This window comes from Haliaeetus albicilla, chromosome 19 (assembly GCF_947461875.1).
Source record: "Haliaeetus albicilla chromosome 19, bHalAlb1.1, whole genome shotgun sequence".
Lineage (NCBI taxonomy): Eukaryota > Metazoa > Chordata > Aves > Accipitriformes > Accipitridae > Haliaeetus > Haliaeetus albicilla.
This window is the reverse complement of record NC_091501.1, coordinates 17,388,529-17,413,327: the sequence shown is the minus strand read 5'-3', so window position 1 is coordinate 17,413,327 and position 24,799 is coordinate 17,388,529. Positions and strand designations below refer to the sequence as shown.

General features: G+C 41.5%; 1 protein-coding gene across 8 annotated transcripts in view; it reads right to left on the bottom strand.

Annotated features, from left to right (window-relative positions):
• The window catches only part of SLCO1C1 (solute carrier organic anion transporter family member 1C1), a 58,103-nt gene extending 33,324 nt beyond the window's left edge, over positions 1-24,779 (bottom strand). Inside the window, exons 1-16 of one of the 8 annotated variants that reach the window (XM_069807863.1) lie at positions 24,492-24,779; positions 22,448-22,517; positions 20,702-20,847; positions 17,270-17,411; positions 16,383-16,515; positions 15,625-15,746; positions 14,550-14,696; positions 13,342-13,440; positions 12,321-12,566; positions 11,294-11,458; positions 7,906-8,101; positions 6,678-6,843; positions 6,056-6,240; positions 2,441-2,505; positions 1,068-1,185; positions 437-582 (exon numbers count right to left, since the gene is read on the bottom strand). In XM_069807863.1, the coding sequence (XP_069663964.1) occupies positions 573-582; positions 1,068-1,185; positions 2,441-2,505; positions 6,056-6,240; positions 6,678-6,843; positions 7,906-8,101; positions 11,294-11,458; positions 12,321-12,566; positions 13,342-13,440; positions 14,550-14,696; positions 15,625-15,746; positions 16,383-16,515; positions 17,270-17,411; positions 20,702-20,830 (1,923 nt within the window). In that variant the 5' untranslated portion in view covers positions 20,831-20,847; positions 22,448-22,517; positions 24,492-24,779 and the 3' untranslated portion in view covers positions 437-572. Of the gene's footprint in view, positions 1-436; positions 583-1,067; positions 1,339-2,440; positions 2,506-6,055; positions 6,241-6,677; positions 6,844-7,905; positions 8,102-11,293; positions 11,459-12,320; positions 12,567-13,341; positions 13,441-14,549; positions 14,697-15,624; positions 15,747-16,382; positions 16,516-17,269; positions 17,412-20,701; positions 20,848-22,447; positions 22,947-24,491 lie in introns of those variants that run through there. The other 7 variants (XM_069807862.1, XM_069807856.1, XM_069807861.1 and 4 more) reach the window with 7 other exon arrangements.
• Positions 24,780-24,799: the final 20 nt, after the last annotated feature.

Genomic DNA, 24,799 nt, shown 5'->3' with positions numbered 1-24,799 from the left:
TGAGGGAGAAATGATTGATCAGAGCCTATTTCAAAGGCAACATACGACTAGAAGGCATCAAGGACACATTCATATTTTCATGAGGTAAGGCTGAGTAAGAAAGCTCTTCAAGCAAAGTGATGATCCTGGAGATGAGAGTTTGCCAGCTCACCCAGGTCAGGTATTGTGTGGTCTGGGGCCAAGAAAGTGTCTCAGGCATTGACTGACATCCTCCTCCACCCCAATGTGCTTCAGTGAGAATAACACTAATATTTCTAGGGCAGTTAATCTATTTTTTGTTTGCCTCATAAACAGTACCAGTGATAGCAAGACCATTTGATCACATTTTTGCTTTACAGGCATAATGACAGTAACAACAACAGCAGCAACAATAACATCATTATGCTTTATTAGTAATGAGTCTCAAGTGAGCTTCTGTTCTTTTCTTCAAATTTGCAAATCAGGATGTACCCTCCCCTCATGTTTTTCCCTGGGGGTGGGGGGAAGGGCAACCTGTTCTGTCATTTTCTTTTTACCATTGTTACTCCATTCTCCATTTTTGGTAATGCTTTTCATGAATGCAGTTCAGATAATTACTCTCCTCTAGCAATAAATTGATAAAGACAACACTGCACTGAAGTCTCTAGATAAGCCGAGCATGCTTTGTGGCACCCTTCCTTTCCTTTTTGTTGTCCAGCTCCAACACAGAGCAATGATGAGGTTTAACAGCCCTTTTACTTATTTACTTACACACACACACTCTCACAGCAGAGTTTTTAAAAAATGGGGGAAGCTTTAGCATAAAATTGAGGTTTTAAATGAATGGAGTTTTTGGCAAAAAATAAAGTGACTTAAATATTTCCAGCTGATATCAAAACAAGATGACACCCCCTGCCCCCCCCGCCCCAAAGAGACTAAACCAAAAGAGAATGCTAAAACCTGAGCATTATTGTTAATATTGCTAGTCAGACTCTTTTCATTTGTCATCAAATCTTTCACTCACATTTTCTGACAGAAATTCTTCTACCAGTGCCAGTAGAGGTACCTAAAGAACGCAAGTTAAGGAACAAACGGAGAGGAGCTGTTACCTGAGTGCACTGGCGTCGTAGAGTCTGCACGCTCCTCTTCCCCCACATCTCTTGCTTCCCCATTTCAGGCAAGTGGTATCTATGGCCACTCCAAAATACACTGGGGCTGGAATTCCCGCTGGGTGAATTTAACACATAAATAGAGGCAAGAAGGTTACTTTCCCGGGTGATCAGTTTTGATCTAGAGGCATGTTCAAGTGGAACACTAAATAATACATTCAAACAGCAATGGCACTTCCACACTGTTTGCTGGTTTGAGAAGTCGTGCCTTGTGTTGCTGAGGCACACACCGCCCTTTCCTCCCGGTGGGGAACCGGGGTAGGGAGGAAACGCAGCTGAACATCAAAAAGCCTGTGGACGTCAGCAGGAGTATTGGCCATGGCTTGGTTTCCTTGCCCTGCAGGACCCCTCTGGGAAAAAAAAAGAACCTACTTCTCCTTTCTTGAAAGCGATGGAGTCTGTTCAGCTTGGGGCTGGGGGCTGTTCTGTGTGTTGGTTGGGAGGGGGCAGAAGGGTGATAGACAGTGGGGCTGGGAGCCTGGAGTGGGCCTACAAGTATCCTGCAAGTATCCTGAGATCCTACTGTGGCAGGGGCAAACCTACTGCAGTGCTTGTGGGTGATGGAAAGCAAAAGCCTTTCTTCAGGTGCTAACGGGGACATTGTGGACTCTGTGCAACCTGGGGGGGGGGGCACCCATGGTTGCTGAAGAGGAAAGTAAGCCTGGAGGGAAAATCCTGGCCTGCAAAGGTGTGAGAAAGGACCCAAGAGCTCGTTTTGATGTCATTTCATCCGCCTCATCCAGCTCATCGAAGTCTGCTCTATTTAAATAAGTGACTTGCCGCTTGCTAATGATTACCTTTCCTATGAAGACCTAGAGGATTTTAGAGTTTCCAGTTCATTGACATCTCATGTTACCCTTGATTTTAGAGAAAACTTATAGGTGGCTCTACCACAAGGCTCCAGTGAACCCTGCCCTCGGGCACACCTGTACTTAGATTAATTCCCTTAGAAACAACTGAAAATATGACTGAAAAATGATCAGAAATTCTGAGCCATATCTGTTCTACTATGCTTGTTGTTGAATAAGGAGAGACAAATAATTTTGATGTTAGCTTCATAGTCCAAAGGATCACTTGTCACCTCTACGGATGTTAGCCGTGTATATTTTTATTATACCTAAGATACAGTTATATGATTTATGAAATACAAAGCTGCTTCTTTTTCCAACCCTTTTCCTAGTTTTTTTAAAAAAATCATGTAATATTAGCTTGTCAGTTAGACACCATTCTTTCCAACAATCAAAGTTTAATTCAAGAATAAATAATTGGTGAGGAGTATATTAAAATAGACCCAAGAGTACAACCAGACTTACCAAGTACTCTTATTGCCAGGGTGTAGATACCAAGTGCAAATGATTTCAAGTGTGGTTTAATGCATCTAAAAAAAAATAAAATGGTGTTAAATAGAAATAAAGAATTGACTGTAGATAATTTCAACACAAATAGAAAGCAAGAAGGAAAGAAATGTGACTTTTTCCTCCTTACTTATACTTACTAACGCAGTTACAGAAAAATGTAAATAGTATGACAAAATCAGAACAGTATCTAGGACTTCTGAACATCTATATTCAATATTACATTTTAAGAAGGTAGTACACTTTCAGATAATACCAGCACTTAGAATTTACTAACGCAGGACAAGCAAATTGGTGGTGAAATCATGCATCATTGTATAGTCTTATCCAGTTAAACACTCTCTGAAATTGTGGTTCATGACCCAGTATTTAGCCACTCAATTTTCATCACACTGTATCTAGGATCAGGATCACACCTCCTATAAAGGTAAATCCTCCAAGCCATTCTCTGACAGAGCAGGCCATTTGCATTTAGACTTTACTGAACTTGCAGTGTGGGCCCAGCACAGACATCAGTCCTTCTGGCTCCAGATCAGCCCTGCTCCAGCCTTGGGTCATCATCCTGGCTCTTCTAGGAGGGTGAAGGTGGTGAGCAGGAGAACAGCTGCCTTTCACATCCATGTTAGCAGCAGTGTGCATATGGAGCCACTCAAATTAGTAGGACTCACCTGCTGCTAAGCTCACCAGCTGCTAAAGTGGTCTGCTTCACCCAGCTTGTATCAGACTCCGTATTAGAATACCTAATCCAGCAAGAACCTGAGTATATGCTTTACTTTTAGCATGTGACTAGCCCCAGTCACAAGATTAAACTGGGACGTGCTTAATATGTGTGGTAACACATGTGTATCATTATGGTAAGTGATAAAACTCCCTGTTGTCACAGTCATTCTATTCAATATAAAAAAAAAAAAGAAAAATGGACTGAAATTCAGTTGTCTCTATGGATAAACATAGCACTTTGGAGATCTAGTCTACGTACTCTGAACTTGGATGGGCTCAGCTTCTGCAGAAATTCATGTAATTAGGAATACCTTCTAAAAAAATAGTAAAGACGTTGCAGAACTAGCTCTTTTGTTCTCCACCAGTGATGTTTTATGATTTCCCAATGTAGCTGCCAGAACAGCGTTAAGAACCCATACTGTAAATGATATTCGGGTCATCTTCCCTTAATTTAGTGAAAATGGAAAAGAACATGAAGGACATATATGGAAAACAACACCGAAGTACCATGGTCAAAAATTCATTGTGCGCATCTCATTTTGTAATCTGAGTGTTCTATTCTCTAATGCCTTGATCATGGATTATCATCATACATTCTGTTATATTGTGGCTTATACAGGCACTGCCATCTATGCAGGCATGAATGTAATATGATTTTGAGCTGGAAGAACAGTGTTTTACCCTACTATCACATATATGCTACACAAGCAAGCCTCAACCTAGAAGTCCTTTTAACCAAATGTGAGGGCATAGAAAGCAAAAAGTGGAAACCAAAACCAATAACTGGGTATTTATTATGTGTTCCATAGGATTTATATCCTGCAAAAAAAAAATCATCTCTTTCTGATGGAAAAAAAAGTTGTTCGAGCAATTGTATTTTCTTTGCACGGAAACACAAGTTCTTGGCGATCCTAAGCGATAGCCAAACCTCTCAGGGAGATCTGAGACTTCCTTTTCACTGCCTAATCACCTGGTATTAATAGCTTGTACTTGAACAACAGCTATCTGAATTGCAGGGGTTTTTCTCCAAAACTTCAGGGCTTTCCCAAGTCCCTTGGTAATTGTGATTAGTCTAATACCATTAAAAAGACATTTCAGCAAATGGCTCGGTCACTAGCTGTGAGCCTATTTCAACGATTTTGGTTGTGTAAACCCTTGAAGTAAATTTTACTAAATCATATAGGCTTTTAGGGATTTAACTGTATCTGTTTTCCATGGCAGGTGCAATGATATCTGCTCATCCGAAAACATCAGCTTGCTTAAGTAAGTGCTGGAATCTTATCAGAGTGGACAGAATACTGAATAATGTTTAAAACAGGTAACTGGAAAAAAATACTTAATGAATTCTGCAACTTGACCTTGGGACTATTTGTTTTCAAAGGACATTTATTTTCTTTCTGGGAACAGAAGCACACTTTCAGTTCAAACAGATTTCCAAGGAAAGTCAATCAGTCTTGGATTTCAGAAAAGCAAGCAGGAGCTTAAAGTGGAATTGTGCCCACAGGTCATTTGCAGAGGGAAAAAACCAGAAGGATTGAGCTTACTGAAACATGTTTTATTTAGCTGCACATCAGATTTGGGTGCTTCAATCCAGCAGAAAAACACATAGCTTCTCAGTTTCAATTAAATGGCTTTCAAAGTAATATGATTTTCAACAGAAATAAAAGCTCTGGAGCAGAACCAATAAAGCTGTTTTGCTGATTTCATATAACAAAATGTTTTAGTATCATTATTGAAAACCCCTCTAAGCTTTTCTAAATAAATCCATTAAGCATCAAGTCCCCTGAGAGCAAGTTCTTAGGGTTGAGAAGCACAGGCAACTCTGTATGATTTAAGCTTGTAGGTGTTCAACTATGAATGTCTCCTCCCAGACACTTTTGCAGTGGAGACAAGATGGAAAGCAGGAGGTTGAGCATGGCAACAATGGTTTCGAGGTCCTGTGTGGTACCATATCTGTACATTTTCCATCATATGTTTTATGGATAGAAAGGGGACATCATGTGGAGGGAAAGGGGAAGGAAACTGCATCTCTGTATAGCTCTATGCCCATATTCATAGAACAACAACAAAAAATCCCCCTGTGTCAGAAGCAACCACAGAGGGCAATCTGGCAGAAATCCTGAAGGCTTTACTAGAAGCTCTCAGCTCATGAATCATCTTCCTCTTGGTGCATGGACAGTTTCAGTGGTGCATAATCTTCAGTAAAAATTGTCTAAAATGGATTATAATATGATTGTTATTCTTGGAGTGACTCCTTGGAGAGAGAGACGCTGCATGTTTTTGCAGTACTCAATGGTAATCCTACAAGGTGGGTGGGGAAAGCTGTGGAGCTTATATGGTGTAAGGCATATGCCTTACTGGCAGTGTTTGTGGAGAGCAGTGGAGAAGGATTCTCACCTCAACCATTTCTGAAAGTCTCTGTGTGAATATTAATTCTGGTTCAAGGACTGTGCTGGAACCATAGCTGAAGTTACATTTCTTCATTTAGGTTTTTCCATATAGCCTATAATCAGCTAATTTCCATTTGCATGGGGGCCATTTAACACCATTCTGGTAATGTAAAAGGCATAAAGGGAAGTGGAATTTGGTATAAATAACCAGGCCTCCTATAGCATGTTTAAAACCAGAAAGGTATTGCTGGTAGAGATAATCATAAGCACATTGTTGCTTCAGTGGTAGAAAACTCATTGTCAAGGTATGAGGGTGCCTTTCAAGAGTAAAAAAAAATAAATTTTAAAAGCCACCTTGCATAGCTGAAAACATTTCACAATACTAGGGGGGGAGGGAGACCCAGTTACACATGTTGAAACACCCTGAGAACATTTGGCAATGCTAGCAGAAATTATTTCTTACCTTAGAAGCAGTATGTATCCAGGTGTGCCACCTACTGACAGAGTATATGAAGTGATAACTGATATTACCAGAAAATACAGAAACATTTTTGGACACTCATTTCCTTTTTGACATGGTCCCACCACAGCTGAGGAGCTTCGTGAAGGAGATTGCAAGGTTCCCACGCAACTGCAGTTAAAAAATACCTGGAAGACAGCAGGCAAAAGTGTACGATAACCTAACCAGCGGAGAAGTGAATGTTCAGGAATTGCACGTCATGCTTTTCTGGGTAGCTGAAAGTTTAAACCCAAACTGGAAAATATTTTTCAAAAGGAAGAGGCTTGTTCATTGAAGGAGAAATTTATAAAGAAAGTGTCTACTGTTGATGAATGTATTTAGTGGGTTTTTTAAACAGTTTTGGTAGCCAACAGTTAAAAAAACCCTCTTACATTCTCTGCTTGGGATTTCTGCTGGAAACAGCAATTGAGAAAGTTTTAGATGTGGGTGGTGATTACTAAAAAATCCTGAGGAGTTTAGGGCTGGAGAGGACATGCCTGACTGAATTTTAATCCACTTACTCTGACAGGACTGGTTGTATTAGGAAAACTACCACATCACATATGGACATGAAGGATTGTCTTACGGTGTTTTTCCCACTGCCGTTGGATGCTTGGCAGCCGGCAAGACAAGCAGAAATGTAGGTAACTCCGTTTTCCCCACAGATGGGGTCCCAGTCATTCTTGGAACATGCACAGCCCGAGTTGCACTCTGAAAACAGGGCTTGCTCATAATCAGTCATCTGTTTAGTTCTGGGGAAAAAGAGAAATTGCAATGATGTTTTCTAGCAGATGTGGAAGAAATCATTATGAAATCATGGATTATGCTCTCCGCCAGGCGCACCTGGCCAGACCTTCTGTCTGTAGTCCATTAAGGTGTTGTCTCTTCACATCCATGCAGCAGTATAAATTCTTATTTCTCTGTTATCAAAAGGTTTTCAAAATTTCACACCACCTACTGTGAGATAGTAGTTGCTTTATTAAGGGGGACAGCTAACAATTTCTAGTCATGCATTTTCTCAGTTTTTCTAAGATTTCAGTTATCTGAGGCTTGATGCAGTTTTAACAAAACTGGACAAAAAAGTTTGATTACTCCCGTGGCAAAGAGGGGGGTGAGTTACTCATGGGAAACGGTCACTGTAGAAGTTAGTGAGGAAATGATCAGAATGGGATTCATCCAAACTGAGGGCCTGATATTTTGCACGACCGCTGTCAACTTCAGCCAGCTGCTGCTGAAGTCACTAGCAGAGCAGTTCCTGGGGCTGCTGTGGAGATGGTGCTGGAAACTCCTCCCAAAAAGTGAGTTTTACAGAGTAATGGCATGGGCAAAAGTGACCAAAAAGTGCTAGGCTCAGGTGTACCTCATGGTTAACATCATGGCTAACTCATGGTTAATCCATGAATCCTTAAATTTTGGGTTCAGAGGCTATTAAATGCCAAGGGTTGTTCAGCAGCACACAGAGGCAAGGAACAATTAATTGAATGTCACCCTCCCTACTGAGCTCCTCACATTTCCAGAAATCTCTAGGCTCAAAGGATAGGTCCCATGGCAATAATAATTAAAAAGTAATCAGAAAAATAATCTGCACTTGTGGCATAAACGCCTCTGGGCTGAAGGCAACAATCACGAAAGGGTTCTGACACAATGCCCACTGGAATAGATGGAGCGGCTTCTACCACTTTGAATCAAATTTCTGGGAAGCCTATTTAGGTCAGTCATTCTTTTTCCAACAATATATACTTTGTGGAATAAAATGAGGAAGGAGTTTGGTTTGCAAGAGCACTTTATGCTGAAGTGTGCCCTTCCCAGCATACCCGTGGTACGACACGGTCAGTCCGGCCACATCTGAGTTCTCACAGCCCATTGCAAATAATGAGAGGAGCAAAAGGTAACCAAAGAAAGATGATCCCAGGGAGAGTTTTGCAGCCCCTAAAACACTGATTCTGAATTTTTTCATGATCAGTCCCCCAGAGAATATGCCAAAGGCCACAGCAGGAATGTTGATAAGACCTGAAATCAAACAGAAAAATCTGTATTAATGAAAACACCAGCTCAATGGACTATCCCCCTCAGCCACAAAACCAGCAGCAGCAATAAGATGAAGCAACAAAATACGAAAACTCTTCAGTCGGAGCATTTTATTTGTCCAGACTTGGATTGTTCCTACAGAGGTGCTGCGACTGCTTTTAAAAACTTCCTCACAGGGAAAGGTTTCTTTGCTAGTTCTTTGATAGGGAGATTATGTATGAAGTTTAGATAATGATCTTCCAATTTCTTGAGCTAGGTGGTTTTCTCCACAGTTAGTTTGTCAGTGGAGGGATGGTTGTAGTGTTCATTTAAATACTTTTAGGGTTATTTCTCACAAGAGCTGCACTGGGCACAGAGAAGTCACCTAGGGTATTGTGCTGCTTAGGGCAGCCAGGACAACCACCATCCCACTGCACAGTTTGGGGCTTTGCTATAGACCTTCCCTGTGTCCTTCACCCATATAGCAACAGTAGGAGGAACAGGGGCCACTCTCTGCGGCTGCCCCACTCTGGCTTTCCAGGGCAGCTCCTCTCCTTCCCTTTTCCACAGACAGGAGGAGCCCGAACTACTCATTCCTAGAGGGCAAATTCAGTTTTACCTACAGTGGTATGAAATCTGGAGCAAGACCTGCTTTTTCTGTTTTGATTCAGCCATGAAACCAATAATCCCCTACAGAAGTCTCCAAGAGGGAGAAAGCCAGTGTTATGTCATTGCGTCCAGGAGAGTTAGGGAATTTCTCTGGTTTTGGTTGTTGAAATGGTCCCTTAGGTGAGTATTGCAGCAGCAGAAGGACGGGTATACCCCATGGGCTCTCTTCTATCAGGCTTCAGGCAATCAAGTGAAAGAGCACTGAACGAAACATGTAAAATTGGGTGACCATTAATCCTTACCTGGACAACTTTGCTCAAAGCAATGTCCATATGGGTAGACATGGACAACAAGACCAAAAAAAAATCCTGTTCAGTACATGCAAAAAAGATGTAAATAGAGATCACCATAAATGATACTGCACAGTCAAGCAAGGTGCCTTTTTCTGGATTTCACTGTTACTGAAAATGATCTTCCAAGCTTTACCAGCCAGTTCCAGTGCATTTAGTTCCCCCTTGCACAGGGCCATGTATGTGGTTTGCAGCTTTTAATTCATGCTGAGGGGTAGCAGTACCATGCTGAGCGAGCGTCCAAAACACAAGCAAGTACCAAAGCATACATGTATTCATATAGCAGATGAAGTTTCAGAAGTTTCCTCATGGGACTGGAGGTATTATAACATGTTTTCAAATGACTTGGTATAAATCACCAATTTATGACATTAAGAGCTAATCTGCCTGCTACAAAGTGCACTGGGATCCCTTAACTTTCTGGCTCAAGTCAGTGTTTGATCCACCTAAACACATGGAAAAAATCAGTGCTTAGAAGAGATGCTAGTAGGTATGTTTGATGTTAGAAAAAGCCTTATTCTATCTAGCGAACCCAGGAGTCAGTATCTTGGCTGAGTACATGAGCCCAGTTCAGTCACTGACACAGTTCAGGAAGCTTTTCACTCTGCACATACACGAAAATTGTACTTCAGGGGATTTAGAAGCAGCATCCAAAATGTAGCACAAGTAAATTAACAGTCCCTATCTACAAGGTTTTGCTGTTCTCTTTTGCTTGTAAGAGGGGACTGGGATTGGAACTGGGAGCTGTGTGATGCACCAGAGAGTACCCACACTCTGCCTGCCCATTCCTATGCACCCCTTTTGTTTGTGCCGTTGTCTCATAGCCTGACAGATAACTCCATTGCTTGACACTGGCATCGGGGCGGGGGGGAGATTGTGATACAAAATGTTAAAAAAAAAAAAAAAAAAAAAATAGAAGAAGAAGAAGAAATAGGAAAAGAGATAGGGAAAGGGAAATAGACACTGCTAGCTCTAGTCAGCCCTCAGCTTTCTTAGCAAGGGTGGATTGGGAGAGAAGGAAAAAGGAGGAAGGTAAAAGACCTTATTGCAGGGATGGCCACTCAGCCAGGATCCTTCCCTAGCCAAGCCATCACACATTCTCTGTTGGATATAGTCCCTACGCTTTGTGAAATCAGATGGATCTTAATCCTCACTCAGTTTGCACATACCTGAAAGCTTAGCTCCAGAAAATCTTTAAATATAATGAGAAGTACTGTACTGAATGTAGGGATTGTTTTCTGGACTTTCTCTGGCCATCGACTATGCCTGAAGATTTCTCCTTGCTCTGAGGAGTTTCGTGCCAGGAAATTCCAGCTTCTATCTTTAAGGAATTAACATAGCACAATGGATCAATACAGCTTTTCTGCATATATATACCACCGTTGCTGTGCAACTAATGCTGCTCTGAAACAAGGCAGTTCCCTCTGTATTGGATAGATGTAAACCTCTTTCTTTGCTGTCTAATGCTATTGAATCCCTGGACCTCAGGAACTGAACCCAAGCCTGTATGCAGGTTCAGCAACTGGGCAGTGAAGTTCACCATCCTGAAGACATCTCCAAAAATGGCCACAAACGCAGAAGCAGCTTTTCTCTCCCTTGTGCTGTACGGGAGGGCTTGGGAGACTAACTTCACAACACAGAAAGGCTCTTAGGTAAAGTTAGGGCAGAAATACCTATTTTTCCTTCACCAGCATCACACTGAGATAATGTTAGGGTTTTAATGCATGTATTGTGTGATCACTGATATGACTTTGATTTCCTTTTATTTAACACCAGCCTTTTCGGAAAGTAAATCACTGGCAATATCACAGCTACTTTATGGTCAGTCCTTTAGCACTCACTGAGTTGATCTTCATTTCATTGAAATAAATAGGAAGCCAGCAAGGGAACAGATCTGCCTGATGACAAATTTATGTAAAGTATTTTAAAATTAATTCTCTTTTTAATTATTCTCTTGTGCTGTACATACATTATTTTTCAATTTTCCAGTAAAAGGGGAAATAAGGTATCAAATCATGTAATCTTTCGCAGTAACTGTTGCAAAGATAAACTCAGAGCTAACTGGTCCTAAAGCAGAGATGACATAACTTACCTTCTATGAGCTACTACTTAAAGCCGGAGAAGGAAGGAGAAGAAATAAATGTACCCTAAAAAAATCCAATTTTCCCTATATGTATGTATATGCCACTCCTAAAATGTCCATTTTTAAGATATCAAGAAGCAGATATAGTATTACCTATAACAAAATTAGTTTTTGAAGATGTTTGCCCATACTGTTGTTCAATATACTTTGGCTTATATGTCACCATGCCAATTAAAGAATTGAACTGAATGATACTTGCACACAAATACAGAATGTAAACAGGATTCCCAAAGAGGTTCTTCAGTGATGGCAAGAAGTCTGCAAGACAAAATGGCAGAAATGACAACCAGGCCAGAAAGAGAATAACTGCTGTGAATAATGCTTTGCAACATGTTTGCACTTTCAGAAGAATGACTGTGGAACATTCCAGAAGGAATCCATGAAGTTCCATGATGCTCCTAAGAGCTCCCCCATTGGGAGGAACATGGGGGAACAGTAGAGCAAAATACTAAGCATCAATTTCCCAGAGGAGATCTCTTGTGTTATATATACTCTTTTGATCATAAACAAGGACTGGTTTGGTTTCTATGTGTCCTCAACAGCCACAGCATCTTTTAGCTTAATTTGGGGGCAGAGGGTGTTCATCACAGCTGACAGTAAGCACAGACATATTGAGTTACAGATTCAAGTACTGAGGGAAAATGCTTTTGGCAAAGTAGGGACAAGGAAATGCAATTGTGCAAAACAGCTTGTGTCTAAATCCAGATAGCCTCCTAAAATGCTGTATCTGGTCTGTGCCCATCCTTATTCTGATCAGATATTGTATGTGTTTTTCCTATGAATGACCTTAAGGAAAAAGGTTTAGCAAAAACTGAGATTTTTTTGACCCCCGCTTCTGCAACAGTCACTATCTGTGAATGAAAAATTTTTGCAGAGTTTCATGATATTTGCTGGGCCACTAGTGTAATGTTACAAATCTCAGCTGGAGAAATTCTGCATGCAAAGCAGGTCCAGGGGACAATGAAAAGACCATTTTTGTGCATACTAGATAGGTGGAGAGTGACACTTGAGGGAAAAATAGTAATTCTGAGGCCATTAAAATATGGCCCTAGACAGTATAAAGTATAAGAGCTAGTGAGAGAAAGACTCGATGGTCAGGAAGGAAACTCTAGTGACTTGCCTTTTGCCATCTCAGCAATCTTCACTTGTTGCTGATAAGATTTGTGTTGGTCCTTGTTATCCTCAGTGATGAACTTTGACTGCTCGGAGGAGGTACTGGAGTCCTTTCTGCTCTCTGGTTTTGGGAGGTGCTTTGGCAGGAACCAGAAGGGGATGCTGGCCAGAACGCTAATCACACCTGCTATTAAGTAGCCCAGCCACCAGGCTCCCACCCACTGCACGTCCTTGTGAGTTATTGTTACGCTGTCTGGAGAAAGTCAAAAAAAGGAGAAACAAATAAACATTTTCGAGAATGTTTGCTGATAACAAGGAAGGTGATTTTGCAGGGACTTTCTCCAGAGGAGTCCCCCCCCCTTGCCAGATTTAGCTGTGCTGTGTGACTCTATCGGTGTTACAGGAGCAATTGAGGGGAGGCAATAAGGACTCACTGATTCCTGTGACACAGCGGCAGCCTTCCCCTGACACCGCAGGGTCCCCAGCCATGCTGGTTGCATGTCCCCAGAGAGGCTGCAAGGCCCAGGACAAAAGGTAGTCCGGGTGGCCACGCACTTGTTCCCAGTCAGGCTGTTCTGCACAAAAGTGCCAGGGAAAAACGGGGTGGAAGGTGTTTTCTCAGGAAGAAGTCAGTCAGGAGCCCTGGTACCCATTGCAAGACTGCTTTTCTAGGCAATGACAGTGCACTATAAAACACATGCACAACAGCTCTTGGCAGGATCCTGAGCCTCAGTCCTGCCTCCTCGTGATGCCTGCTGTCCCCCCAGAGCCTCCTCACTGGGGCATCTCCTTGGGGGCACCAGGTCTGCTGCAGCTGAGGAAGAGTCAGGCCTCCTACTTCCTCCATACCCATCCTTCTTGCTAGCCTTTTCTGCACGGGGCGTTGCATTGCTGTCATCCTTTTTATTTCGTAAAGTGCCTGCTCTACCCCCGCTAGCCCCTTATGCCTATAAGATAACTAGATCTTGGCCTAAAATAAGCATTTTGGAGCCTGACTGAATTTTTAAAATCTGAGTTTTGTGACTTACCCAGATCTACAAAGCCAATGTCAACATAAAGTTTGGCACACAGGGATCCTAGAAGAAAGCCAAATATTGGCCCTATAATTGCAACTGTCTGTACGCAGCCTGCAATAGAAAACAGGGGACTGTTACACTTCTGAGTTAAAAAGAGCACTGGTTCTTGCTGCACCTAACAGCAAAGTGTGACATGTGATGGGTAACAAGCGATACAGTCTTAAAATACTGAGCCAACCTTTGCTCTCTGGCACATTAGTTACACAAGTTAGAACATTTTCAAGAAGAAAAAGCCAACAATAAAATTTCTGCCACTACATTGATACTTCAATCTTTTTTGTTATCATCCAATTAAAGACTGACATTCAGCCCAAAGGAAAAAAAGTCAGGGAACTGAATTGCCTAAACTCAAGAGCAGCACCAATCTATAATTGCTAGAAACTCTTTAGCTGACTAGATTAAAGTAACTGGAAAGCAAATGTCAATTATTTAAGCTAACCGATCACTTTAAGTTGTGGTGGGCCCTGAGTAGGCTGAAAAATCACTTTGCTTTGAGACCCAATATTAACATGTTTCATTACACCCTCAGCCAAACTTTCTGAATATTTTGAATTTCAAAATTGATCTGGAAATCTGGGAAGACTGAGTCTTTTACAGAGAGAACCTGAGGTTTTGCCTTTTGCCAGGCTGGAAACTTGTCAAGACAAGATGCTGATGGGGAAGCATTTTTTGGTAATATTTCAGGTGAATGTGCAGAGGTCTTCAGACAACGAACACAACAAGAACACTGATACCAACTTTTTAAAGCCTTAGCACTATTGTTTATAATTCTACCTGAATCTGGAGGGAATGTTTTGAGTGCCTGCTGAAATTCTATTTTAAGTGCTTAAAAGAGTACAAGTTTTTTATCACTTTCCAGAGAACTGAATGTGCACAGAGGCTCAGCAGTCCACATCCAGAAGAATTAGGAAGATTAGGGTAACAGCAGGAACCTAAGGTCAAATTCTTTCCTCAAATTAAGATAATGGAACTGTGCTGGTATAATTAAAGGGGAACTTGGTCCCTTCAGTGTACATGACTTAAATAAACTTTAATATTGGAAATTATGCAAACAAAACAATCAGGGCAAGTTAACTCAATAACACTCATTCCATTATTCAGAATGACTCAGTTTCCTCTGGTGAAAAATCCCTTAGGAAAAAAACCAATATTTATTTTACCAATGTATAAGGCAGCATTCTCTTCAATGGCATAATCATCAATGTATGTAATTCCCAGAGGCTGGATAGGAGTTTCACCTATTCCACGCAGAAGATTTCCCAGTAGAACATAGATCCACATGGAAGAGCCTGCTTCTTTTTCACATCCTGGGTATATCACAAGAGACACAACAATCGTGTTTTTCACAACAGTTTGACACTGAATGCACAGGACACTTGAAATACTTCTAATGTGGGGAAAAAACAGCATGAAAACTGTGAAAAATGTTTTGGGGGTTGTGGGCATGGCATCAGCTTGAGGTGGACACACATTTAGCATGAACTTCTTCAGTCAAAGATAGTAGAAGTTGGCCAGTTTTATAAATTTGTTGCCACATCCCATTTTAGAAACTCTTTTCACTTCCTTCTAACCAAAACTGGGATCTCCTAATGGAAAGATTTGGGAAACATTGATGATGACAGTGAGCACTACCAGCCACATCTAATCTACAGGTAGGAAGATGCAAAAATACACAAGTTTTATGACATATAGAGGGTTTGATTTGCTCATCCACAGCTTATTCATGGCCGGACATCAGGGAGGAAGGCTCCTTGCCCAGGAGGAGCTCAACGCACCCAGAGGGGAGACAGCTTTTTGGTGTCCAAAACAGGGTCAACAGGCAGGGAGAGAAACAAGAATGGGGGTCTGCAGGCTGGGAGACCCAATTGGCTGTTTCCAGTGGGCCGAGGATCTAAAGGGACATTTCCTGGCAGAGGGAAGACCATGACTTTACAAGGTCCCCACGGGAGATTCGTGTTTCTGCAAGCCACAAAGCTGCAGAGAGCTGCTGGAGGAGACAGCAAGGCTGGAGGAAAGGCTGCAGCCTGAAAAAAAGCTTGGCAGGGGCCAGTGGCAGTTATATATTTATTTTTAATAAAATTGCCTCAGCCAGTCAATCTGGCTTTTCTGTGGGAAAGATTAATCTGATTCTATTTAGTATTTTTTGTGTTCTAATAAACTATTGCATGAGAGTTTAGGAGCCTTTTGATGTATTTTAGTGTGCTTATCACAATATTTAACAGAGATCATTCTCACCTGCATTTATTTTTGCTTGAGATTTTTCCAAGGCTGAGAGTGGAGTTTGGCTTTTATCCTGCAGACATGGAGAGATGCTAACAGTTGAATTGATGGTGGAAGGGAATCTTTCATACCGATATCTGTTTATAAACCAAAGTTGTGTTTTACTGTCCCAACTTATAAGAAAAAGCAAACATATCTGTTACTGCCATGGAAGGTAGGCCCATAGCACTTAAATGAAAATTTCATCTGCATCCAGTGTTGCCAATGATGGTTTACAGGGGATAAATGGAACTTGGTTTATACTGCTGTAGCACATCAAAATTGCCCCTTTGGTTCTCCTTGTGTTACAGTGATGCATTTGAGTTTAACGGGCACTTTGCTCTGCCATGATGCACAAATCTGCACTAAGAGATTATCAAACTGTGGGTGTATCCTCTGGCTTGTGTTTGATACTCAGACTGTCTTCCTGAGTTTAGTGATCACTTCATCACTGAAGCTTCAACAATTCTTAAACGGTGTCAAAATGTGGCCGACCAAGATCACAGACTAATAAAACTATAAGAAGTTGATTACAACTGAAAATAGCATATATGTGAAATTATTTGCTCTACAGTAATAAGTCTCTTCACACACACAAAAATATTAAATAGAGTAACCACATCCACATATGCCCATTTCTATGGGCATCTTCACAGCCAATGCCTAAATATTTTAGCGAGCTAACATTCAGTGTGCACAGCCCAGTTGGAAAATACCAATCACTTTGTACTTACCGTCCCATGAAGAACTGGGGCATCGCAATTAGGAATGTTCCAGCTGACATAATTAAGCAGCCTGCTCCAATTATTCTTGGCCTGTGAAGCTTCGCTCCAAAGTAGCTTACAAGAATTATGATTAGGAGGTTCCCTTTAAGAGTACAAAAGAAAAATAAGAGATCCCCTAAAATAATGATTCCTAGTATGTGGTATAGGCAGCAATTTGAAGGGGAGTGGGTTGATCGCATGGGGCTGGTGTTTCTCCCTCTTTCCAGGCATTCTTACAGAAGCCCAATGCCTTCCGTGATAAGAAAACCATGAACTTTTGGATAAGCAGCTGGAAAAGAGAAGGACTGTGCCAGCTGAAGAGAACAAATAACCAGGAAAGCAGGAAAAGAGGGAATCACAGAGCTTTATACACTTAGGCTAACTGAACACCCACGAGATAAATTCAGTAATCTGAAACTGTCATGCTGGAAACCTTAGTGCAATAAGGAAGGGGATGGACTGGACAATGAATGTAGATTACAGTTAGAGGTTTGTACTCTTGCTGCTTAATAAATCAAGAAGGGCAAACACTTGTGGAGCAGGTGGATTGCTGACAAAAAGAGAGAGAAAGCAGAAATCTGTGCAGGTAAAACCTCATTCAACAGTCAAAATTTTTATTAGTATTAATTAGCCAGACACTAAACTTATCAGATTACAGAATATTTGGGACTATGTTGAATTGCTTGTATTAGCAACCCTATCCCATCCAACATAAGCATGCTGACAGTCATGCTGATTTTTACTAGGTGAACCTTGCTCAGTTTTAATGGTTCAAGGAGAGTTATACAATCATTTTTCACAACAAATTGCATCACTGTTTTTTTCTGAAAACAAAAATAGGTTTCTACAGCACATACCAATTTCAAAACTGCCATCAATAACTCCAACCAAAGAGGAAGGGATGTCAAATCTTCTTTCTATTTGTGTGATAGTACTTTTTAGATAACTTCCTGACAGTGCTTTAGCAAAATAAACAAAAGACAATGCACCAAGAAATATCTGTGAAAGAAATTGACAGTGATTAAAACCAGACAGTACAGAAGGCTTTACTTTATTAATTATTTTTAATCAATTTTTACATTCCCACCTCTTCTTTTCCCAAATAACAACATCAATATTTATCCTACTTTTTGTGAAATGCTAGATTGCCGATTTGTCCATTTCGTATGAGCAATAATGATATAAACTCTTGCTTTAAAGGATAGAGATATATCTCACGCTCCTGATCTCTCTAAGGAGGGGATATCTTACACAATAACAATAAGGGTAAATGCTAAGTGTGGCTTGGTGGGGAGGTGAGTTACTTGGGCATTTTTTAACACAGGCTTTTGCAATTAGCTGGATTTTAGAGTCCTGTTCTGGTAAGCTCTTCCCACTGAAGCCCAGGGTGGCCAGGAGGGAGAGGGCTCTGCCTCCTGTTACATGGCTCCATGAGTCGACCAGCGACCTGCCAGGCAATTCTCTTCTAGGCTGGTCCTTTCTCCACCAGATCTCTTGCAAGCTGTAATGCATACATTTTCTTTTCGAGTGCACACTCCATTTTGCTGGGGAACAACCTTCTCTCATCCTTTTGTTTTGCAGAGGCAAAAGAGAGTTATTTTCCCTTAGTCATCACTATATCTGGTTTAGTGTGTTAGTCTGAATCAGGAGTGGGCTTTGGAAATGAAACTCCCACCCTCCTCACTGTGCTTTCGTACATACTGAAAACGTGCAGACTGAATCCCTTTTACACAAAATTTAACTGGAAGACGTGCTCCAGAAGGCCATTACATTAACTTCAAGGGCCAATGGCTCTTCAGTCTCTGGGACAAGACTAGAGCTGGTCTGAAGTAAGCCCCCACCCTGAAATGCATACAGTGGGAGTGCAGGGTCCTTTTAGCACCAACTCTTCCACTTCTGCAGAGCTATTGCCTAAATTTGCCTTCCCTGAATGCAGCCTTACTGAGTTTAGGAGCTCCAAGGATACTCACACACCATGCAATTGGTCATGGAAACCACAACATTGCTTTCTACCTTCAGATACAGGTTGTGCTGACTGAATATACATGGATGCTCTTTGTAAAAGGTGTTAAAAAAATCCCAACCAAACCCTAACCAGAATTTAAAAGACACAATAAGATTTCATATAAAGAGAGGTCTAGACCCTTGTCTCACTCCTTAGACCTGCCCTCTGAGCAATCATGCTTCCAGTAAGCAGATGCTCTGAAGCGATGGGCTCACCGCTAGTGCAATAGTCCTTGCACCATCTCATTTGACAAGGCACATCATTGGTAATAACACTGGCATCACTGTTGAACGCAAATTCTTATGTTAAGGCTCAAATATATCCCTGTGTCACATTCAACACCCTTTATCCAGTGCTGATTATTCCTCCTTCAGAAACACTTGTGGGTAAATAAACAGTATCTGGTTCTTATTTCCCACAGTGAGGGCTCTCAATGAGCTCTCTAGTAAAAATATTGCCATAATATTTCACATTTTCTGTGTGTTTATGCCCTTGGATTTTAAATAGAGATGTGAAGGCCAATACGGTTTTTCACAGGAAAATTGTATAGGTCAAACTACAACTTCAAGTGTCTCTGTCTCTCTTTGGCACAAGTTTTTTTATTGGGTTTGCAGCTGTCCCAGGAGGGAGATGGAGACTGTGTGCAGTGGTGGAAAAACGCTCCCAATTTAGATCTGGAACAGAAAGGTACACATGATTTCACATTTGTCCATGGTTTGTCAGTGACTGTAAGTAAATATTTCACCACATCTTTCTGGTTAATAAAGGCAATTTTGACACATGGGAAGGCTGATAATTGGTAAAAAAAACCTGTTGAATCCACATATTGTTTTGGTAACATGTTAGGAAAATACAGATCTGAAGCAGACTTTTTTGTGACTTAGAAATATCTTTAATAATTTCATACTGACTCATCAAGACATAATCAGAACTGAAAAAGGGTTAGTTCAATAAAAAAAGAGGTTTTCTAAGTAAGTCCCTACTGGAATAAGTTAATCATACCAGTTTGGGTTCCAAGAAGACGCAAATTTTTTGAACAGAAAGAAACTGAGCTGAAATATCATTGCTTTTCTATTTTTGGAGCTAATAAGCTGATTCCCAACTGGCTAATCTGTGACTGAAGGTTATTCAATGAGGGAATCAGATTACTGTTGCAGCAAATGAAGGAACAATGATAGAATTACTATTATGCTACAAATTTAATTAATACAACTCATCTTTTTATTTCAAAACAGGACCCCATTTCTGGGCCTTTACAGGATCAGACAAAATCAAGGAGAGTATTCAGGAATTAAAATATTTTTATAGCAGTCATCAGACTCAATTAATCCTGCAATATCTTAACTACTTTGCATAATTTACAGACTTCGGGTCAACTATTGCTGAAGTGATTGACTGTATTGGGTGCTGGACTAGTAGCTGAAAGTAAATGTATGTGTGCGTGTGTGAAAAAACAACAGAAATAAATACTGTGCAAGATGAAAAGAACTGGGCAAGGCCAAAGACTCATTTTATCTCACCTCAGCATGGGATGGTGATTTATTGAGACCTCAGCCAAGAGAGCATCAGCATTTTACAGTCTGGGTTTGGAAAGCAGATAGAGACAGTAGGCAAAGCATCATGCTGCCTCCTGTACCCCGGTGTCCTGTACAGGGAGGAATCCTCCTCCAAGGTGCAGCGGTCCTACCTTCAGGTAGGTACAGCTACATTAAGAGGCTTAAAGCAGGGAGCTTCCATTACCTCTAAGAAATAGTTCTCATGGGTGAGAGAAATGCAGATACAGCAGTGATACTTCTGCAGTTTCGTTTCAACGTGGTGTCATGCAGAGTTCTCTCAAATCAGGAATATTACAATAATACTTCAATAATGTAGCACTCAAAACACACAGACCATAATATGAATATTATTCTTCAGAGCTCAGAAGATTACCATGGCTACAATCTTAAAAAAGCAATCTGTACTAACAGCTGCCTGTCGTACCTGTCTGCCAATACTCTGTTCTTAACTTCAGGAAGATAAGGTGGTGCAATAAGGAAGATATAGTGACCTTTCAGGATGACCTTTGAAGATCTCATAACATGCAAGCCTCAACCAACATGTTATATATGAACATTGTCAAATGTTAGGCAAATAGAGATCAGATGCAGACTTTTTTTGTAGCTTAGAAATAGCTTTAATAATTTCATACTGACTCAGCAAGACACAATCAGAACCGAAAAAGGGATAGTTCACCAAAAAGAGGTTTTCTAAGTCCCTGCTGGAATACCAAAAACTCTTACTCTACCTTTATACCTCCACAACACGACTGTTTTTCCTTGGATGCGGAAGATTCAGATTTGAATGAAGTTCGGTCAACAGGCAGGTTTGTGTTGTTTGAGAAAAACTGAGTGTTTTCTTTTGATGAAATCTCCATGATGATATCCCCTGCCTCTAAACCAGAAAACATGGGGAACATTTTAAAAGGGCATCCTATTAGCTCAGCCTCAAAAGCACATCATGTGACAGCAACACCCCGCTGTACTGTTTTCCCTACAACAGCAATTATCGAACTTTACAACAGAATCTGACCAGTGCACTGGATGTTTAATTATGGAAATTTGCAATCCACTTGCCTATAATAATGAAGATTAAATCATACTCAGCAACCAGTCATCTTCGTTCTCTAGCTATCATCAATGTGATTTCATTGAACATTCAACCAAGCATTACTGGCAGAAAAATGAGGCTTGTTAACATTTCAAACATTTCTGAAGCCTATATGTAAGTTCACATTTCTAGATGTGACCACGTCTGCAGAGATTTCTCAGAGCTGATCTCTGAATTTCCCATATATCTGGGACATTAAGTAATTAGATCAAAGGAAACCTAGCCTCGTTAATGAGGGACATGAATTGTTTTAGATTGAAACATTAGCTCTAATCGTCTGATGTTAGCTAATGAGTTACACAAGAATAAAGAGGTTTAGTTCCCTTTACCATTTTAGATAGAGCCTTAGGGCTCAGTGGTCAATTGTTACAGGAAAAATGTGAATTTGCTTATCTGCAGGTAAATACAAAGAAGTAAAGAAAACCTAAATACTGCACTTTGAGAACAAAAGATATCAGTAATTCTTAAATCTCTACTTACATACTACAGTACTTTGTTCTTAATTTCAATCTCTAAATCAGATCTGAGAATATTTATGAAATCAGCTTCTGTGTTCACTTTTAAGCAGCACTATGTTTTATAGAACTGCTGGCTGAAAATAGGAATAGAGGTTCCTATTCTTTTGTGTTTGTCTAAAGACGCAGATCTTACATAAGTAAAAAATATATATGGTTTTATGTATATGTATGTGTACACGTACATGCATGTGTTTTCATGGCTTCCCAAGGGTCTGTGAAGTAGGTGCTTGTGTTTCCAGAAATGTAAGTGAAAATAACAAAAGTATAGCTAGATGCTAATATTTGCTCATGCAAATACCTGCCTAGGCTCTGTTCATATACGGACAAGGCAAAAAGACTGTGGCTGTGGTACCAACATTTTCACGGAGATCTCTCCATCACGTGAGATGAAATAAGAGCTCCTGACTACATATAAGAGAAATATTTGTATTTGGCACTGCCTTGACAGGGACTCTAATGTATTTCCTTGTCAGCACTAATAAATATACAGATTTTTTTAAAACAACAATAACAAAATAAGAATGGTTTGTGCCTGCTGCAGAAAACTTATAACCTGTTCCTGCTATGCTTCTGACTTTCTTGCAATTTTGGGAGAAGTCACATCATCTCGCTTTGTCCAGCTTCTGAACTTGAACAATGGGGAATGACAGCATGTACTTCACAGCACTCATGTGAGGATAAATTCATTGAAACTTTTGAGCATGGGCATGACACTTACATAAGGTATGTTGCCATGGAAGCACATCAAATAGCCTTTAGCTTAAGGTTTGAAATGCTTTGCACGTTACTACAACAGCAATCTCAGAATGAGAGAAAATATTGAAAAAGGAAAACGTCTGAAACACAGCTAAGTGAAGTGTCCTTACCTCTGAGCAAAGCAACATCCAACTAGAGAAGGTCCAGCAGAGGAGCAAGGGGGCTGCACAGTCTCTTCCACTGCAGCCCACAGGCAGGGCTGACAAAAAAAAAAAAAAGGAAAAAAATGCTGTGGAGGTATGGGAGTGGAATATGACACACCGATGGCTGACAGCAGCATACAAGTTCATGCCACACTGAGTTGGTACAATTCTCAAATGGCCAGCAGAGCTTAAACAAAACTTATGCTCAGCAGTATAAAAAATTATTACAGTATAAAAATTATTAACATTTATAATCTGACTCCAGATGTCACATGAAAGCATGCTAGGAAGGACTGATAGCCATGCAAGTTTTATAGGCTTTAATATATCCCCAATTGTTCCTATGGCACAGCTTTAAGGAGGTCAGTAGGTAGGCCCGGGGCAACCTACAACCATATATCTCCGAGCGTTGGTGCAGCTGCCCTGACAACATCTCTGAGGGAAATCCTTAACACAAGACAGGGAGCAGAGCAGTGTGCCCGGTGGTACCACAGCCCACTGTAGTATTAGCTTTAATCTTTCCTCTTTTGTGCAGCTAGCATATGTAGGAGCATTTCACTCTAATCACAATCTTGCCCTATGCCACTCAAATACTCTTTGGCACCACCGGTATTATACTGGGAGTATTGGTAATACACTGCCAACTGCAATGGGAGGTCAGAGATAGTTCTGGTTTTATCCAAGCAGATACCTGGCTGGTAAAGATGGTGTCTTACTGACTTGGGTATAGTGACAGCCTTAGGTTTTTGCTGTATCTTGGTTACCATATTCTCCAGTACCATGAAACATGAAGACAGATAGCCTGTGTCAGCTCTTCCTTCCCAGATGTAGCAGGAATGCCAGAAAAATGTAGTCAAAGAATCACAGAATCATATAATAGTTTAGGTTGGAAAAGACCTTTGAGATCATCAAGTCCAACCATTAACCTAGCACTGCCAAGTCCACCACTAAACCCTGCCCCTAAGTGCCACATCTACACGTCCTTTAAATACCTCCAGGGATGGTGACTCATCCACTTCCCTGGGCAGCCTGTTCCAATGCTTGACTGCCCTTTCAGTGAAGAAATTTTTCCTAATATCCAATATAAACATCCCCTGGTACAACTTGAGGCCATTTCCTTCTTGAAGAATGTCCAGCCTTCCTGGACTCCTTTGCCCTTCAGGACTGCCTCCCAAGGGACTCTTGTCAATCCGTCTCCTAAACAGGCCAAAGTCTGCCCCTTGGAAGGCCAACGTAGCCGTTCTGCTGACCCCCCTCCTTGCTTCTCCAAGAATCAAAGACTGCCATTTTGTGATCGCTATGCCCAAGACAGCCTCCAACTATCACATCACCCACAAGTCCTTCTCTGTTCGCAAACAACAGGTCCAGTGGGGCGCCTTCCCTAGTTGGCTCATTCTGTGTCAGGCAGCTCTCTTCCTCACCCTCCAGGAACCTCCCAGACTGTTTCCACTCTGCTATATATATTCTATCTCCAGCGGACTTCTGGTAAGTTGAAGTCCCCCATGAGAACAAGGGCTAGCAATTGTGAGACTTCTCCCAGCTGCTTACAGAGTACTTTATCTGCCTCTTCATCCTGGCTGGGTGGTCTATAACAGACTCCCACTGTGATATCTGCCTTGTTGGCCTTCCCCCCGAGTCTTACCAATAAACACTCAACCCTATTTTTAAGCCCATCATTAAGCTCTAGACAATCAAAACACTCCCTAACACACAGGGCTACCCCACTGCCCCTCCTTCCTTGCCTATCCCTTCTGAAGAGCTTACAGCCATCCATTGCAGCACTCCAGTTGTGCTTCGTCACACCAATGACACCTGAGAGCAAGTTCAGGTGGGTGACACTGCCCGAAGGACAGCTGCTGGCCATGCTCACAGCTTCTCTCTGCCTGGCACCAGGGCTCACAGCTGGGGCTCTGACACCTCCTCCTATTCCTGGCTCCAGGTGGCCAGACTGCGGGAGCCCTCTCTGGTGGCTCTGCTTTCTACCCCACCGAAAGCACGCCCGATAACTCACCTGTGACACAGTTTGGGCAGCAGTGGCACTCACCCTCCCAAGGGCTGGCATGTGGGGTTGTGCCCAACGGTCAGGTCCAAGGATGAGTCTGTCCCCGAGCATGCATACGGTGGGCTGAGCACAGCCAGGCAGTTCCTGAAGCAGCCCTCCACTCATTCAAACTCCAGGCAATGAAAAAAAAGTCCTTCCCCCCACTGGAAACTCCTCCGATTTGCAGTAAGCCTCCTTAGACATGCCTTTATTGTGTGTCAGCCCGCAGGCGTAGGAGCTGCACTTGCTAGAATAGGTGGACACAGGAGACTGGTACA